Source organism: Cricetulus griseus (genome assembly GCF_003668045.3).
Source record: "Cricetulus griseus strain 17A/GY chromosome 1 unlocalized genomic scaffold, alternate assembly CriGri-PICRH-1.0 chr1_0, whole genome shotgun sequence".
NCBI classification, from domain to species: Eukaryota; Metazoa; Chordata; class Mammalia; order Rodentia; family Cricetidae; genus Cricetulus; species Cricetulus griseus.
Window position 1 is genome coordinate 140,987,828 of NW_023276806.1, and position 19,178 is coordinate 141,007,005.

The following is a 19,178-nucleotide window of genomic DNA, read 5'->3' on the forward strand; positions in this document are numbered from 1 at the left end:
GGAAGAGTTGCATTGATGAGCATGTATTGTGGTTTCCTCTTTTCTAGAGGACACACAAGCCTGGCACCAAGCCTGCTCAGTCATCTAGCTTCCTTCTTTGTGCTGTTATCACTCTTGGTGTTCAAGGTTACAACAGTGATTCTGAGATGATGCTGTGTTTTCAGAAAGCCCAATTCACCTGACCTCCTTGTTGCCGCTTAGCCCAGAGCTTACAAGTCCAGTCTATTACCATCTTCTCCCAGGAGAAATCTGCTTTGGGATACGCCCAAGGCCAGTGAAGATGGTAGAGCCTTGTCATCCTTTCTATCCTGGAATCTGAGTGATTTAAACAACCGTCACTACTACCGATGGCATGAGCAATGACACTTTTTCTCATAGTAACAAGTGTGTACAGTTTGTGTCTATTAGAGTCTATTAGAGTACCAGGAACTCCTATGTATTGAATGTGAAGGAACCCATGGAAAACTCAAAACTACATGAGTTGTTTTGAGTTTATGAATGGGGAAATGAGGCAGAGGAATGTTAAATAATTCTCCTATGGTAATATAGTTGGTAAGTAGGGAAGCCAGGATCTGAACTGGGATGATGCCATTATTTGTGGATTTAGATACTATTTTTTGATAAATAGACAAAAAACCCTCAAAATGTCCACATATATTGAAATTGAACACTTTTCTCCAATTTTAATTATAAAATTTGCACAGGACTCAGAAATGATTTTTTTCTTTTGGTTCTTCTCTGAATAGTCTTTGTGCCTATTGGAAAGACTAGCTCTGTTTTTCTGTTCCATCCTTGGCCCAATTACCAGGCTTGCTAGAAGGTGGCTCTCCCCTTTGATCTTCATGGGCTTGAAGTTGCTCAACACTTCTCATTTATCACGAGGAGGCAAATCTCCCATGACACTGGGAAAAAGAAGGGCACAGCTCCTCGGGGCAGCTTACTTGAGCCAGAGGAGACTGCTGTGCTCTGTCCTTAGGCTGCGGCAGGCAGGACTCCATGCCTTGACATCCAAGCCCCACCATCAGCTCTCAGTGTGAGGCTGGCAAAGCCATTTAACCTCCCTGTGTGCAGGATGATGGGATATTACTTTGATCTTGGGAGAGAAAGAAAGCTTGACATAAATACCAAGCAGGTCCTCTATACCTCTTAAACTCATCCTCTGAATGTCTTAAACTCATGTGGAGACTGATGTTTCTCAGATAATTCCAGACCATTTTTCGTGACATGGTGACATTCCTAGACATGAACTCCCATGTTTTTCTATCACAGTATTAGGCCTGGTTTTGTGGAGTGCCTTAAAAGTAAACCATCCCCCAAGACTTTTTACAGAGCCCATTGTCTCAGGAGCATCGGATGTTCTTCACAGTTCTTCCTTTTGTTTACAAAGTCCTCTCCATTATTTAAAGCCTGTGCATTGTGAAACCAAATTTGTGTCTAAATGCTCACTGGGACCTGGTTTTGCTCTTGGAAACTATCTTCAGTGACTTTGGGATAAAAACTCTAGTGTCTTCCTCTTTTTCACCTTTTCACACTAAATTCTAGGCAGCAATCCTCTATGTCCCCTGCCCCCACACCTAGGATTGACTTCTGTGCATGGTTCCCATGATCCAAAGTTAGGGCACTGACAGGCAACCACACCTGGATGAAAATTCATATTCTCCCAGCAAGCTAGAGGGAGAAATTCATTAACATCTTCAGGTGTGGAGGATAGTGATGACCAGGGAGCACTTTTTTACCCCCCAAATATTTGCATTTTTAAATTGAAAGTTCAGAAGAAGAAATTCAAAATGATTGAATTCTAGGAAAAAAGAGGTAATCGCCACTCCAGCTTCTTCATTGCTGTGTGATGAATGACATCCATGGTTAGGCCTGTCATAGACACTGCCACTAGAGAGAGAGAAAGGGAAGCTGACACCTCTGTCTTCCCCTACCCCGAACCCACTCATTCTGCATCTGTCTGGCATCAGTTGGCTCATTTTGGAGAGGTCTGCAAGACCTTTGCATTTTACAGATGGCAATTCCAAGGTTCACAGAAGTCATGTTAATTTCCCTAAGGTCGTTTAGCCAGAAAGAGCAGAGCCACGATTTGGTCCAGAGCCCTAATGTGACTGGAAATTTGGAACGGCTGGAGTTTCACTTGGATTCATCCTGGAGTGGAGCAGGGGAGTGTCTTCGACAGCTGCTGTGTTCCATTGAGTTGGGCATTTTTCATGCACCAGGCTTTTCCAAGCACTATTGATTCAAAAGGAATGCGTCACGACCTCTATCCTGGATATGCTTGCAGTTCCTTAGCGATGAAATATTGAGAGAGCGAAACTCATTCAAGTATGAAAACCGAGACATAAGCTCAATTTAATGCAATATGAGCAATAATATTTAACTTATGGGAACTTATGTTTTTAACACGTAATATTTCTACATTTTAAAAAGATGGATGGTGAAAATGACTCATAACCTCTGTTTTTCTAGATGAGAAAATATTAGGTTTATGTTGACCAACATGGTAAAATGTGCTGACTGATACTTAAATGAAATTAATTATGGCTATGAATCAAATATTCAGTTGCATTAGCTACAATTCAAATGTTCTGTAGCTATAGGAGCAAGTGGACATTTCATTGAATAGCATAGAGGACCCGTCTATCACTGCAGAGTGTCCTATTGGATAGGGCTGTCTAAATCATTTGCCTTTATGGTATTATGGGGACTCAACCTATGAGATTAGCTCTAGAGTACATGCTTTTTAAAGTTTATTTTAAATCTTCAACAATGTGGTAGTTTGAATGAGAATAGTTCCCATAGGCTCATGTTTGAATACTTGGTGGAACTGTTTGGGAAGGAACGGGGGTGTGGTCTAGTTAAAGGAGGTGTGTCACTGGGGGCTGGGTTGGTGTTTCAAAAGCCTATCTCATTGCTAGTTAATGTTCTGTCTCTGCCTTGTACCTGTGGATCAGCTATAAGCTCTCAGCTTCTGCTCCAGCACCATGCCTGCCTGCTGATGCCATGTTCCTTGCTATGATGATCATAGAATCATGGGTTCCCAAATTACATGCTTTCTGTTATAAGTTGCTTTGTCATGGTATTTTGTTAATGCCATACAAAAGTAACTAAGACAACATTTGTTTCTGTGGTAGAGCAAACTCATGGTCTTATTAATGTTGGGCAAGTGGTCTTCCACTTTCAACTTCAGGACTGCATGCTTTTTACACAATGCATTTTATTACTGCCTTAATTTTAGTGAAATGGGAGGGGATTTTAAATCTCTTTCTTTTACAGGGAAAATGAAATATTCTAGAAATAGAGGGGGAATTAGTGACATATATGAATTTTCACTACAGTCTTCTAGTCTTTGTAAGAACTGGAAGTTATTCCTTTTGTTAGAAGAGAGTACTTCCTGGTCACTGCCCTTTTGGATAGTCACCATAAGGTAACCTCTGCAAGGCCTTTGACCAACATTATGCCTTATTTACTTTTAAATTTTGGTTCCTAAAATAGTACTTAGTATATATGAAGCATGCAACAAATGTTCTGAAATAGACATACTTCTAAGTTTTAAGAAAGATAGAGCTGGAGGATGATGGCTCAGCAAGCAAGAATATTTGGTCCACGAGCATGAGGACCTGAGTTCATATCCCAATACCTACTTAAAAGTGAGGCATGACTGTGTCTAAGCCGAACACTGAGGGTCAGAGAGAGGGAGGCTCACTGAGGCTTCCTGATAGCCAGCAAAGTTTAGTGAAAGACCCTGCCTTGAGAAAATAGGTGTGGGAGAGTGATAGAGCATGACAATGTTGTCCCCTCAGGCTTCTGTACGTATGCATTGACATCTGCAATACCTATACACATAGCACAGATATAGACAGCTACACAGATGACAGACAGGCACACACACACACATGGGCATGCACAGAGACACCTTGCATGCAGACACCTACAGATCTCTAGTATTTTATACTTTTAAAATAATATGATGAAGAATAGGATTATTAGACTCCTGTGTGATTCCTCAGGGAAGAAAGTAAAGAATTTCTGCCAGGCAACATGCAAGTGAGCAATTTTGCAGAAAGAGAGACACTTTATATATATATATGCATATATATATGCATATATATATATATATATGCATGCTGCAATGGGGGTATAGAAGAGGTGATCATAAGAGCTGCCTAAAAGCTTCTGTAGGCTTTATTCTATTTTATTTGTTGGCTGCCAGACTTGAACTTGCTTTCTTAGCAGAGTATGGTCTTGAACTTCTGGTCTTTGGGCTTCTACTTCCCAAGTGCTGGTGTGTGCCACCAAGCCTGGCTTACAGTATGCTGTTTTAAATCTAAACTAAAGAAGCTCTATGGCTTTCAAGCAAGCACTGAGGACAAATTGCCTCAATACTAAATGAATTCCTGTTATCTTGTGCCGTGAAAACAAAGCAACTCGCCTGCCAGCTGCTTGTTCGGCACTGAATATGTTCTCTCCCACGTCACTCGCTTTCACTTGCTTTTCCCACCAAATGTCGTGTGAAAGCTGAAGAAATACTCTGTTCTGGCTCCCGGCTCACCCTCCCGCTTCTTTTCATCGAGGCCGACTCTCGATCCTTCTTATCGTCTTTTCCTCCTCTTTTCTGATTTAGTGACTGTGTTGGCTCCTGTCATGTAGAACTAACAAAACAGGTGGAGAAGCATTTAAAAAGACTGGACACCCTGATTTTGGGTTGGGGAGAGAATGCCATACGCTCACTCACCCCCTCTCAAAGGCCTTAATTTATTGTGAAAATAAAAAGCAGTTGTTCAACATGGAATAAGAGGAGTCGGCTTTGAGCACTGATAAGAGAAGAAAAATGCTTCGCTCATCTTGAACTTGAACTTCCCCACCAAGGCCCCCATTTCCTGCCATACAATGATCACAACTTTCTTAGAATGATTTAAGAATTCCCCAGAGACTCTTCGACTGGGCCCCTTTGTGGGGCCGTCTCAGTGGCTTTAGAATCTTCTAACTGGGCTTATCAGAGAAGATTCCAATTTAGAGCAGCAAAAGTCTAGTGTCTGATATCAGTGCCAGCCTTTTTTTCTTTTAAAGAGACATGATGTTTTACAGTGCTAAGTTTAGAAAGGGTCCTATGTTTGCGGGGAATAGAGCACTTTTGGGTGAAGGGCTCTGAAAAGCATTATTTGAGAGAAAATGCATCAAAGGGAATAGGGGGAAAAAAAGGGAAAGTTTGCTGATGTAGAGATTGGAGGCAGCCTGGGCTGGCAGTGGCAATAATGAGCAAATAATTGAATCTTTTAAGAGAGATAAGATGAGATGAAGCAGTAGTCGTTCTCTCCCAATGGGAGCCTGTTCATTAGATATCAAGGAGCCGCTGTGGAGAATTCCACTACCACGGTTGCCTTGGTCTGGTTTACAGCCAGGGCATAACTGCAGCAAAACAGGGCGAAGTGGCACAGCTTCAGCCCTACAGACCTTGATTGGCAGGAAGGCCAGAGAGGAGGCTAGGTCCTCAACACTCTCATGTGCTACATCCTGAAGCCTCTCAGACTTCTAAAACCATCAATGTCAGCTTTACATCCGTCAGGGAGAAACTAAAGGAAATGTAACTTTGCGTATTTAGTGAGTTCTTTAAAAATGGTTTCAGATTTATTTCACATGTTTGAGAGTTTTGTCTGCATGTCTACATGTGCACAGCATGCTTGTCTGGTGCTCACAGAGGCTAGAAGAAGCTATAAGATACCCTCAAACTGGAGTTACAGATGGCTGTAAGTTGCCATGTGGGTGCTGGCAATTGAACTGAGATCCTCTGCAAGAACAAATGCTCTTAACTGTGGAGCTATCTCTCTAGCCCCTAATGAATTTTTTTTTCAGAAATGTTGAAAATCTTTCTTTGCCCATTGGTCTGTGTTTCTGGGCCCTTACTTATTTGTCTGCACATATCTTTGTCAAAGGCAATATGGGAGGCAGAATAATGCAGTGTTTATTTCAATGTTCCACCAGCCTGAATGGATAATAACCTTGTTCTTAACCTTGAAATATGGGACCTGGTAGTGTTGGCTCATGATAAGTAAGGGTGCTATGTATTCTGCATCCAGATTTTCTTCAGGAATCTTTCTCAGGGCTCCTGCATGGAGATAAGAGCACAAACTAGTGAAATATAGCACAATCATTTCTGCCCACAACAGAGCAAAGGCCATCCCTAACATTCTGTTGAAGATTCTGTTAGACATCTTGCTTCAGGCTTTCATCTCTAATGGAACAATATAACTAAACTCTGTTGTATTGTGTGACTTGGCTTCTTCCAGATTTGCAATTTCTTTTATCCTATATACGGTTTGCTCACCTTGTCATTGTGGAGGTTTTTCTGTTGGACAGTGTGTTACTGGCTTCTGATAATGACACTTTAATTTATAATCCAAGTCATGGTCCTTTTCCACTGAGAATTGATTCCTCTATGCTCTTGGTCATCTTGTGCTTTTTTTTTTCCTTTGTAGCTCCTGACTTTTACTTTAAAGCAACTTTTTGAACTCTATTCTTACAGTCTTACATGGAAGACTGCCCTATGTCAGGCTTTTAAATTTACAATAAAGCAAGAGTTTAGGTTTATTTGAAGTTACCCCAAGAATCAACCCTTACTGTAACTATGACTTATTCTGTTGTAAAGCACCCAGGACCATGCCTGGTTCAGTACAGTGTTCTCCGTAATTGGTACTCTCCTTTCTGTTCCTATGGTTTACTGATACTAGGCCAATACAAGTCTCAGTATTTCTTCAGGTGCTAGATATCTGATCTGATGTGGAGTTATTGTTGCTGCATTTATTCCATGGTCAGAAGAGATGCTTTAGCATTTATACCAAAGGCTAATGTGGGAGTGTCCGGAGTTTACCAGGGGCCAGTTGACCTTAATTCCAGCATTGATGTGTAGACCACAAGGATGAGACCAGAGTCCTTATAGCATGGAAATGGTAGGTGTGTACCTGAACACAATGCCATGGAAGCGTTAGTTCCCTGTTACTCAGTCATGGCTTTTCATAATTCTCCAGGATCATGATGCAGCTTTAGTAGAAATACACAGTATCCTTAAATCATACAAGCACCTTCAACTTTAGTTTTTGAAGCACTATTTATTGGTAAGCCTGTTGGGGGAGCATCCAGTGCCATTAGGTGTGAGAGTGGGTCTCTGCTCTGACTATGTCTCTCTTTCACGTGGGGAGCTCTAAAAGATTTCCTGGTCAATCCCAGGAAGCCTGATTGAGCTGGTCATAAGTGGAGTCTAGACACTTGGCATCTTTAAAAAGGCCCTCAAGTGATTTGGAAGCATGGGGCTAGTACTGGCAGAAGAGAGGTCCAGTTCATGCTAACTATGGCTTTCCTTATGATAACTATGTGGACTATGCTCTCTGTCTATGCTCTGAGACATGGTCTTCCACATTTACACTATATCTGTAAACCAGCACAGAACAGAAAGAATACAGCTTCGAACCAGGAGAATTTCAAGTCTTGTCTGTTGTCTTTTACTGAAAGTATAACCATGGGGAATAATAAATTTACTCAATTTTAGTTTCCCCATTGACCAAAAGGTTATAATAAAGCTTAATTGTAAGGGAAAGGTTAAGTCTATAGCATGACGTGAAAACCTTTAGCACTGTATCCAGTTCATAAAGTTTCAGCACACTTTTGTATGTACATGCTTGTATATGGCATGCATGCATGCATGTATATGCATATGTGCATCTATCTCTCTCTCTATATATGTTGAAGGTCAGAAGTTGAACTAGGGTGTTTTCTGTTGTCACTATCCACCTGTGTTTGGCGGACAGGGTCTCTTCTTGAACATGGGGAGCTTACTGTTCTGGCTGTCTTGTCTCCATCCCCCTGCTCTGGGGTTAACAGATACCGTGCTTTTTACTTGGGTGCTGGGGATCCAAACTCAAGTCCTGTGTTTGTTTAGCAAGAGCCTTAACCACTGACCCACAGACCCACATCCCCAACCTGCTCAGTGTGTTCTTTCCTGCCTCATCCTTGCAAAGCTCCAGAGATTGTGGCATCAAGGGAATGAGAAAAAACAGACCTCTGGATCCACAAAAGCTGGAGAAACTGCAGCATCTCTGAAGCTCAGTGTGTTTCAGATGCTTAGTTGGACAGGAAGGTGGTGGTATTGCATCCTGCTGAACAAAGGGGCAGGATATTACATACAAATGCTCAACCTGGTCTGTCTATGACATGCTTGGTCAAGTGGTTTGAGTTGTGAGAACAAGGTTATTTGTTTGAGTGACATCTGTTTCATGTGGCTGTCAAGCTCATACCATTTACCACGATTCATTGTATGGTCACCTAACTTTGTTTTTGTAATAATGGCAGTAGCACCAGACTTTGGTCTTACAGAACCTATGAAGTGATACATTTCAGAGATGAATTCAGAAATATCATTCAGTTACTATATGTACCCTATTTTTTTTAAAATTATGAACATAAATCTTTCTGCATCTCGATCCATGCTCAGAGAGTTATGGGAAAATTAATTTCAATGTAGCCTGCTCTCAGGAAACATTATTTATGACAATGACTTAGGAGGGCAACTGCCTCATTCAGTTGTGACATATACCCACCCCTTGCTTACTTACCCAGATCCAAATGGAAGCTCTAGCAAATGAGAACATGGCAGACCTTTGTTATTTCCAGGTTCATGTCCAGATGGGAGAACTGGGAGGATCTTCTAATGGCCTTTCTTAAAGGAAGTGAGTGTGTGCCCACACCATGGATCAGCTTCTGTGGACAGTGACTTTAATGACAACATATGATCCTCTGGTGCTTCTCAGTACCCTGTGAAGTCTAACAAGGGCACAAAAGAATTTAACGATGAGCACAGGATTTTCAAAATCATGACAAGTTGTACCCCAATTTTGGATTTATTACTATTGTCAAAATGCAACAGATTTATTTTAAAACTATAATTAGTGCAATCACAAGCAGCTCTCTCTCTCTCTCTTAAGTGACTTTTATTTGTAATTCTTGAGTTGGGCCTTAAAACCATGGTGATCCAAGGCTGCAAGGTGGTCAGAGAACAATTATGGGCACAAAATGGAAGTGACCCATAGGGACAGCTTAATTGATGATACCTGGGTGATTGCCTTATTTGAATCAGCTAGCCACCTGGGATTGAAGTTGAGTTGCTGGAATTGGCTGAGATTCAGCTATTTGTTATAAGACTTTACTCCCAAATTAGGCTTTCAGTCACTTTCTACCAAGTTAGGCCACAGTTGTTATACAAAGACTCAATTTCAAAGGCATCCTCCGGCCTAAATTTAATTTAGTTTATTACTACCTATGCTGAAAATCAGCGAGCTTTCTCTACTAAAGGGCCAGCTAACAATTATCTTATAATTTGCAAAAATATGATCTCAGTCACCGATATCTGACTCTGTGGTTGTTGACAAAAAATGACTGTAGACAATACCTCTATAAATGGGCAGGGCTGTGTTTCAGTCAAACTTTGTTTATAACATGGCCAAATTGGGAGTGATTTAGTAGCTTGCCTATCCTGAGCTGCAAGGTCTCACACTAAGAAGTTCCATTCCTAAGGCAGTCTGGAGAATGACAAGATGTCATATAAAGCAAATACTATTCGCTAAGTAACACTAAAAAACAGACATGGCTTCCTGAGAGGTAGCTCATGCCTGTTGGGTAGGCTTCTTACCTGAGGAAGCAGATCTGGGAAGGCTTCTTACCTGAGGAAGCAGTTCCAGGCCTCCACTGGCAATATGGAAGGGCCATGTCTCCAAAAAAGCAATGGCTTTTATTGTGTTTCTTAAAAGTATTATACCCTAGCCTAAGGAAATGACTGAGGTGGTAAAGTGCTTGCTCTCAAGCATGAGGACATAAATTTGAGCTCAGGACCAATGTTAAGAAAAAGTCAGGTTATAGTGGTGAGGAGGCAGAGACAGCTGGACCCCAGGGCTCACTGTCTGGGTAGCTAAGTCTACTAGGTGAGTTCCAGGCCAATGGAACACTGTCTCAAAAGAGAAAAAAATGGCCCATGGCACCTGAGGAATGACACCCAAGGTTGTCCCTGGCCTCCGTGGGCACATGCACACATTTGCTCTCATGGACACGTGTGCTTTCTCTCTCTTTCATACCCTTCCCAAATCTCCCTACAAATCAATGTAGGTATGACATATCCAACTTAAGTTGTCAGTAATCATAGGATGCATCTGCATTTCAGGTCTGATTAATGGTAATTATTTATAGAATAAGACAATATTTAGGGTTTTAAGTCTTGGTTTACAGGTGGTAGTTTAAAACTTCTTGTGTAACATGCCTTCCTGATTTCTTTTTCATTACAGAGATACATGCCATGAACTCTTGGGACACGTTCCACTGCTTGCAGATCCTAAATTTGCTCAATTTTCACAAGAAATAGGCTTAGCGTCTCTGGGAGCATCAGATGATGATGTTCAGAAACTAGCCACGGTGAGTTAATTTTTGACTTGAAAAATCTGTTCAGTCTTAATTGTATGGTGAAATAAAACTCATGGCCAGTAACTGTGAATCCTAGGCACATGTTCTGGGGAGAGCATGACTTCACCCTAGCTATGTTTTTATTTTATAAAAGATAATTAACTCTTGGTTTGTTAACTACCAAAATATATATTTTAGTCTTCCTGTGTAGAGTTTAGCAGGATAGATATAAAGTGTTAGTATTTTAGGTTTGAGAGCCATGTAATGATTGTCAAAATTAGTTCAGCTGCTGTGGAACAAAAGTAGCCATAGATAATACATAAACGAATGCTTATTGGATGTATTTTAAATAAAACTTTATTCACAAAAGCCAGAGCTGGGCTAGACTTGGTCTATAGCTGTACTTTACTGAAAAGGTGTATATTTGTGGCAGAGTAGGAATTGCATCTAGTAGTATTTGACACGTTGATATGGTTATAATCAGGTATGATTTAAGACAGCATTAAGAAATTCAGGCTCAACGGTTATTTTAAGTACAAACCCAGAAGATATTGACTAGATGTTATAACAGGAAAGGTCTTCCCCAGGCAATCGATGTTAAGAAGAAAGGTAGGCTTGAATGTTGTGTTGAAGATGCTAAAGAATCAAATCTAGAAAGCTTACACACCATGCTTTTTCATGATATCAGACTAGGAATAGAAAGATGTTTAGAAGCTCACCAACCTGTAGGGACAGAAAGCTTAAATGAATGTAACCACGTGGTAAGGAAAGGCAGTCTTCAGTTGAGTGTTTGCCACGGTTATATAGTGAAGGAACACTCTTTACTCCCAACAAGAAATTATTTTATTTCTGGGCTGGGGGATGGCTTAGTGGAAAGGGCATGCTATGCAAGCATGAGGACCTGAGTTCAAATCCTCAGCACCCTTCTATTAGCCTGTGCCTGAAATCTCAGCTTGGTGGTGGTGGGAGACAGACTGATCCTAAATCTTGCTGGCCAGTCAGTGAGGTCTGGGTTCAGTGAGGGACCTTGTCTCCAAAGCTAAGGTGGAAAACAATAGAAGAAAATTTCTAATATTGACCTCTGACCTTCAAGCAGGCTCACTTACGAACACATATATACATACAGAATACATACACCTATATACAGATAAAAATGGAAATGCATTTTCTTGTGTATATGTATGTGTGTGTGTTCATACATGTATGTGTGCATGTGTGTATGTTTATGCATGTGAGTAGAGATCCGGAGGACAGTCTCAAGTGTTGTTCTTTAGGCATTGTCCATCTTTTCTGAGACAGGATCTCTCACTGGCCTGAAAGTCAACAAGTAGTTAACTGGGGTTTACCCATTTCTACCTTCCTAGCAGTGGTATTACAAGCAAGTACTACCATGCCCAGACCTTTTTTTATTTATTTAAAAATTATTTTCATTTATTACTTTAATCTATTTTTATTACTTTATTCTATTTATTTTAAAATTATTTTTATTATTTTATTTATTCACTATCATCTATCTATGTTTCTTTAACCATAGGTTCTGGGAATGAACTCAGATCTTTGTGTTTCTAAGACAAGCACTCTACTGATTGAGATGTCTCCTCAACCCTTTCCTAATTTTCTTTAAAATGGAATGAAAAACCCCATGAAGCTCTTTCAGTGTATCCTCTGTTTCCTACTTTTGTTAGAGAGGTAGGAACCATGGATATATTTCTCTCCTAAAAGGAAAGGCAGAATAGAAGTAGCTCTATTTTTTTTTCATTTATGATAATCTCCCCATCTCAAGACCTAGACATAGGCTTTTAATACCAGTGCTTAGGAAGCAGAGGCAGGCAGATCTCTCTGAGTTTGAGGCCAACTGGGTCTACAGAATGAGTTCTGTGACAGCCACAACTACCCTGTTTTATGTTTTTTCTAAAAGGCCCATACATAACATCTAAAAGAGCAACATGTTCACAGGTTCTGAGGATTAGATTAGGACTTGGATAGCTTTAGGGGTGTTATTCTTTGTTTGTACTTTTGTTTTTTCTAGGGGAAATATAATACCTATAATTTGAAACCTTCCTTACAAGGGCTGGCAGACTTTCTTGTAATAAGGAAATTTCTTATTATGCTCCTAATATCCTTGGCTGTCTTAGCTTCATACATTAAGACACTTGTAATTGGTAGAGTTCATTAGGCCATTTTTCATCTTCTTTTGTCTTTTTCTCTCTCCCTCTTTCTTCCCGGCCTCCATTTTTTCCCCTTGAATTTCCCCTAGTTTGCTTCTAGGTTGTTGGGATTAAAAACATGCTGAGCAAAAGCAACTTGGGGCAGAAAGGCTTTATTTATTTGGCTTACACTTCCTTATCATAGTCCATTATTGAGGGAAGTCAGGGCAGAAACTAGAGAAACGCTGCTTACTGGCTGGCCTTTCATGGCTTGTTCAGTTTGCTAATACTACCAGGACCAACTAGGACCACCTGCCCAGGAATAGCACCTTTCTCTATGGGCTGGGCCCTCCACATCAATCATTAATCAAGAAAATAGTGCATGAACATGCCCAGGTGCCAGTGTCATGGAGCGATTCCTTAACTGAGGCATCCTCTTCCCAGGTGACTCAAGTTTATATGTAACCAGTGTGGTTTTTGAGACTAGGATTCGTAATCAAGGGGCATAATCTAGAAAAGATGGTGTTTTCTAACTATGAAATCACTCCTGACAGGTGAGGGAGGATTAAGTGCCCACTGGGAAGTGCAGCCTGCTTGCAATCTTGTGGTAGTTTTGACCTGTTAAAAAGCAGAATGTAAGGAAAATGAAGACCATTTTCCATCTCTGCCAATAACAGTAGTGTGTGTGTGTGTGTGTGTGTGTGTGTGTGTGTGTGTGTGTGTGTGTGTGTGTGTATGTGTGTATGCATGCATGCATGTGTGCAGTGACCTCTTGTTTTGCTTGGTTTACTCACTTTTATTGATATTGCCTGACCTCACATCAAAAATCCCTCTGGCCTTCAGTTTTACACAAATGCAGAAGTTCCAAATTTTGTAAGTTGGTTGTTTATTTTGAAGTGTGGCAAACTCAAAGAAGGGTCTGGAAAGTGATGTGGAGACTGTGGAGAAGGACACCCACACTGTGGTAAAGCCAGGGACTTTCATGAAATGGGTAATACAATTGCTGTTGACACCTAGAGCTATTACCCATCTCTTGGTGAAAAACAAAATTTGTGGGAAAAGACTGGTCTTAGAAGATAACACAGAGTCCCACCAGACCATTGCAAAGCACAAGATGGATAAATAGCCTGTTGGATAACATGCATATTAATGACTTTTGAGCCATGCACTGAAGCTAGAAGGCTAATTGTGTGACTCATTTGTAAAATCCAAGAGCCTAAGAGTTCAAGTCTCACCAGCAGGGGCAAGAAGTCTATAAATGGGGAGAGCTGTGGTAGGCTACACCTGATGAGAAAGGGAGCTATTACTAGTCCCCTGAAGAAACAGTAGGTGAGGATGAGGGATAACATATACCAAAAGAGAAGAATCCACAGAGGGGACAGACGGCAAAGAGCCACCATTGCTATTTATGTAGACGGTGAGCCAGGCTCCTATATTCTAGGTGAGATTTATACTATTAATGCTTCTGTTTATATAGTGCCTGCTTTTCCTTGTTTATAGTGAATTTAAGCACATATAAAAAAAGAATTATGACACATGAAAGAAGACACTTAATAACTTTCTGGGATGCTCTGTCAACAGATCTGTCCAAGGGGGAAAGCAACATCCACTCAGGCTAATTGGCACTGCCAAACTTGGTTTAGTCTAAGGCTGCTTTTGGACATGTGGATCTGGATTATGGAGGGTTTGGACTACATTGCCTGTAGACACTGTATTCCCTTGCTATATTTCTGCCTGGTATTTATTTTGACATGTTAATAATGCTTGGTTTTGAGAATGAAGCTATCTCTGCTGCTTCCTGTGGGCAATGGTTTTTATGCCCTGAGAACCATTTAAATGAACCTCTTTTGTATCTGAAGAAATTGATGATGATGCTCAGAAAATGTGTTTCAAATGCATTGTTATACATGTAAATAATTTGCCCTCTGGTAGATAATGAATAAGGACATTAGTTTTGGCTGCTAGAGTCTTTTCTTACTCCTCATAGCTGTCCCAGGTCTGTGCATGACAGATACGTAAAAAATATTTCCAATAAGGGCTACATGGCATGTGTGACAATTTTGAGATAAAGTACTTCTCATTGCTGGTTAAGGTGAATTTAATACATTAGTATGTATATTGGGGTTTGTAAATTTAAATGCCTTCCGTGGCCAGATAGGTAGCAAACATCTATGAAACAGCCTGATATAAACTAATAGGAAGCCTTAGAGTCTGTGGAGAAATGGAGAAATTGTGCCCAAAGGCCTTTAGATGCAGAATTAAAACAAAACTAAAGGTCCATTGGCAATGAATAACATCTATAAGCAGAAACAGAACTGTAGAATCAAGTGGCTGGGCTTTGTTTTGGAATTGAGATTTTACACTAGACTGCACCATGTTTAAGGGACGAGGTCCTGTAAGATTTATCTTTACATTATACTGCTTATCCCCAACTCTACAGTTCTGTTTGGTAGACAACAGAATATTTTTTTTCTGATAAAAGATGGCTACTACAGTAAAGCATCTTATTGTGTTGAAAAGCAAGTTGATTTGAATTATAACTTAAAAGTTGTTTGTATCTGCTTATATACTTGTGTGTGTGTGTGTGTGTGTGTGTGTGTGTGTGTGCATGTATGCATGCATGCTTGTTGTGTGCATGTGTGTGCCTTTGTACAAATGTTCAAGTCAGAGGATAATTGATTGGAGTTGTTTTTCTCTTTCTACCATGTGGGTTCAGAGGGTCAAATTCAGATGGAAAGTGTATTTACCTGCTGAGCCATCTTACAGGCCCTGCATTATAACTTCAAATGGTTGTAAACATGATTTTCATACATATGCCCTGAGCATGTTTCAAAATGTAATTCATTTCATTAATGTGGAAAAACTAGGACAGTAGGATGGAAGTTGAACCATGTGCAACTTGAGGTACTGAGACCTTACAGGCACCAAAAGGAAGAATTTCACAGTTAGTTATAACATGGTTTATGTTTTGGTAGGCAATAAACTCATAATTCCTTTGTTCAAAATAAAGTCTCATGTAGCTCAGACTGGCCTTGACTTCACTATGCAGTAAATTCTCTACTATATACAATTCAGGATCTTCTTGCCCAGAGACTGGTCCTGCTCATAATTATGGCTGTCTTGAGCTCCTGATCCTCCTGTCTCTACTTCCAGAACTGCTGAGATTATAGGAATTACACTACAATACCTTGCAAAAGTCACAATCTTGAGGTTATTTTTTTTTCTGCCAGCCAGAAATCATTTGCATGTCCAGTGGACAAATACCATGCCCAAAAAACAAACAAACAAAAACCCCCACAATGGAAGAGGGAGAAGTTTATTTCAGCTCACAGGTCAAAGGTACAGCCCATCATGACTGGAAGTCAAAGCAGCAGGAGGTTGAGACAGCAGGTCCCATAGCATCCACAATGCAGAAACAGAGTGGGCATGCGTATATGCCAGTGCCCAGCTGTCTCTTTCCAGCTCAGGATGTTCTGCCCAGGGACCAGACCTGCTCACAATTTAGATGGGCTTTCCCATGTCAATTGATCAAGATAATCCCTTACAGACTTCCTCAGAGGTTGACCTTAATCTAGATAATCTCTCCCAAGTATGCCTTGAGGTCTATTTTCCAGTTGGTTTCAGATCTGTCAAGCTGAAGATAGTAACCTTAACAGTTCAGTAGCAGAAGAACCCAGTGATATTGAAGAGAGATAGGGGCTAGTTAGACAATGCTCCAGTATGACTTCCCAAAGCCATACAGTGATCTTTCAGTGTCGTTTTTGTATATCCAGGATCCTTTATATGCAAACACTACTACTAAAAGGATTGCCTCTTTGTTATGAGACTTCCTGCTGTGCATCCTGAAAATGGACCCTCAAAATGACAAGAGCCATGTGGTGGTTCTGTTTTGTACCACACTATTCTTTGAGACCAATGACTCATCTGCACAGTAGTGATGAACAAACAGAAATGTACTGATGAAGGGAACTTAAGGAGCAGCCCTAGAACACACGGATGTCCCTTCCACCCAGAGTTAGAATATACAGGGAGGAATCTGTCAGCAAGCGGCACACCCCACCCTATGATGCAGAAGGCTGCTTTTGTCAATCCATTCCTCACATTATAAAGGCATTTGCAATAGACCAAGTGGCAAATCATCTGTAGGAGAAGCAGTCAATATGAACACCGATGTTTCCTAAACAGAATAAGTTGGTCGCTGGAAATAATAATATAGGGTTTGAGGTCATCCGTTCAGTTCTGCTGACCCTAAGACATGTTTACCGTCACTCTCTGATTGAAGAGATTTTATTACTGGCTCTCTATAATGCTGATGAGAGGAGAGTCGAAGCCACGGGCAATGAAGGAATAAGCAGTCTTTCCCAGGATGCATTCCCAGAATGTAAGCCTTGTGAAAAAGAAACATCCACGGGCACAGTTAGGGAAGCAAGTAGACAAAACCACTTTGCCATAAATCACAGGACTTTTTAGAACCTTTAGTAAGATAATATGCAAAGTGAGTCTCCATAAGTGACGAGAAGTTAATTTACCAAGCTTGCCACATTTCCTTCCTTCTGAGATGCCACTGGCTGTAACACATGCTGCTAATTTAATAGTAGGTTTCATTTTGTTAGTTGAGGGGGAGATCTCCGCTAACAGACTTCTTGACATTGAAAGATGAAGGTCCATTTTGAAGAGGTTAAAGCGTGAAAAAGCTGAACTTGAGAATGGAGAAAAGTCAGTAAGCGGCAGCCCCCTTTGCACGCTAGCATCTCAGGCGACTGATATTCTCAGAAGCACAGTTGGAGGAGATAAAAGTCTAGCCTGTCTTCAGAAATAGAATTCATTCTAAGCAGAGGCCTGGACACCAACAAAGTTATTTTCTAGTAAAAATCAACATTGTTAACCTACTGAGTTCTGTTTGTACTTTCCCTATCAAACAAATACTTTTTATAAAGTAGTTTTACACTGGCTGGGGGCTTTAATGACTATCATCAAATTATGTTTGAATTTCTACATCTAGCCTCTACTTTTTTCTGTTGAGAGCAGCATTGAAATGTATAACTAGTCTTAAGTTGAGAACCAAGTATAGTTCACATTATAAGTGCAATTATAAGTCTAGTCTTCGTCTGTGAAGCTCTTATGGGTATTTATTTGCTGAGCACACCAGCTTGTTTCTTGAACTGTCTTTTCTTCGAATAGCTGTGGGTGGAGAAACTTTCAGTGCTAGAAGACGTGTGTCCAGCTATAGTTCTTTCTGAACATGGATGACATTAAAAACGACCGCTTTAGTATCTTTACAGAAAGCTTGAATAAGCCTCAGGCTTATTTATTCCTTGTAGAGTCTTTGCACTGGTTCAGCTGCTTGAATCATCTGATACAAAGCTGACAAAGAGCTGGAAGGAAAGTGCTTTTTTACTTCCTTAATTGAGATGTTTGGGTGGCCGATCAGTTTGTATGTTATTACTAAGGAACATAATTAAAAGTTAATAATATCTATTCCAACTCATTACACTCACTTTTATATCTGCTGTGCATATAGAAAAATAGAGTCATCTTGTAAGCAATGCTTTAATTCGTTGACTTGTTTTTATTGAGTCTGTCTTCATTGCTCTTTCTGTCCAGATGCCCCGAGGCCACGCTGTCTTTGGACCAATTCTCTTCTGAGAACATTTAATATTCTGGCCAAGACTGTCTTGTTCTATTTCTTTGTGTTTTACTTGTGATGTGTGTCGTTGCTATTATGAGGTGTTTGTCAATGATTTGTATTACGAGAGCTCAGCATTGCCCACCTTGTTCAGGAACCAATCTATTTGTAGTGTGAAATAGTTGTACACTTTAGCAACTCAAATCTTTCTTGGTCGTTATTAACTGTATCCTAGGGGCTTCCAAGAGCCATCGTATAACAGATGAGAAAAGAAAACAAATACAGACCACCTAGTTTGGAAATTTGGAAACTCATAAAAATTGAGCTGCCGTGGTAACACCATTCCCTGAGCACCGAGAGAATGCTGAATCTACCTGTTCTATAGAAACATCAAGTCATCCCCACACTACCCCACAGTCAACAGCTGGGCCTCTCAGTGCTCCATAGATTTTGATGAAGAGGATGTCTGGACATCCAAAGGAATGTCTGGCAGGTAGCCTGGGGAAATCTACCCCCATCTAACTCTTTCCTCTGGCCCTGGGGATTGAATCCAGGATCTTGCCCTTGATATACAAGAGCTCTACCCCTATGAACTAAATCCCTAACAAAGGATGGAATACCCCTTTCCCTTTGGAGGCTCACTATTGGAGTTTGATCAGTCATGATAGAGATTAATAAGACAAATGCATACAAATTTGTTAACATGCACAAAGCATTGGGGCCATATTTAGAAATTCTAAGTATCAATATGAAATATTGATTTCTGAGCCTTAAGTGCAGTAAGAGGCATGGCATAATGTAGAGGAGAGGACCTAAATTTAGTTTTCACAGCTGGGTTTGAGTGGCTGCTTGATTTTACTTGTCCTCAGGTTAGGCACAAATTCTCTCACCTACTTATGCCCTGAAGGAATATTGTTTCATCACTTAGTGTGGGGTGAAGAACAAATGAGATAACCTACCATTGT

General features: G+C 40.5%; 1 protein-coding gene across 2 annotated transcripts in view; it reads left to right on the plus strand.

Moving 5' to 3' along the window:
• The window catches only part of Tph2 (tryptophan hydroxylase 2), a 102,911-nt gene that overhangs the window by 56,439 nt on the left and 27,294 nt on the right, over positions 1-19,178 (plus strand). For both annotated transcript variants that reach the window (XM_035451292.1, XM_027392395.2), the window contains exon 8: positions 10,326-10,452. In XM_035451292.1, the coding sequence (XP_035307183.1) occupies positions 10,326-10,452 (127 nt within the window). The remainder of the gene's footprint in view (positions 1-10,325; positions 10,453-19,178) is intronic.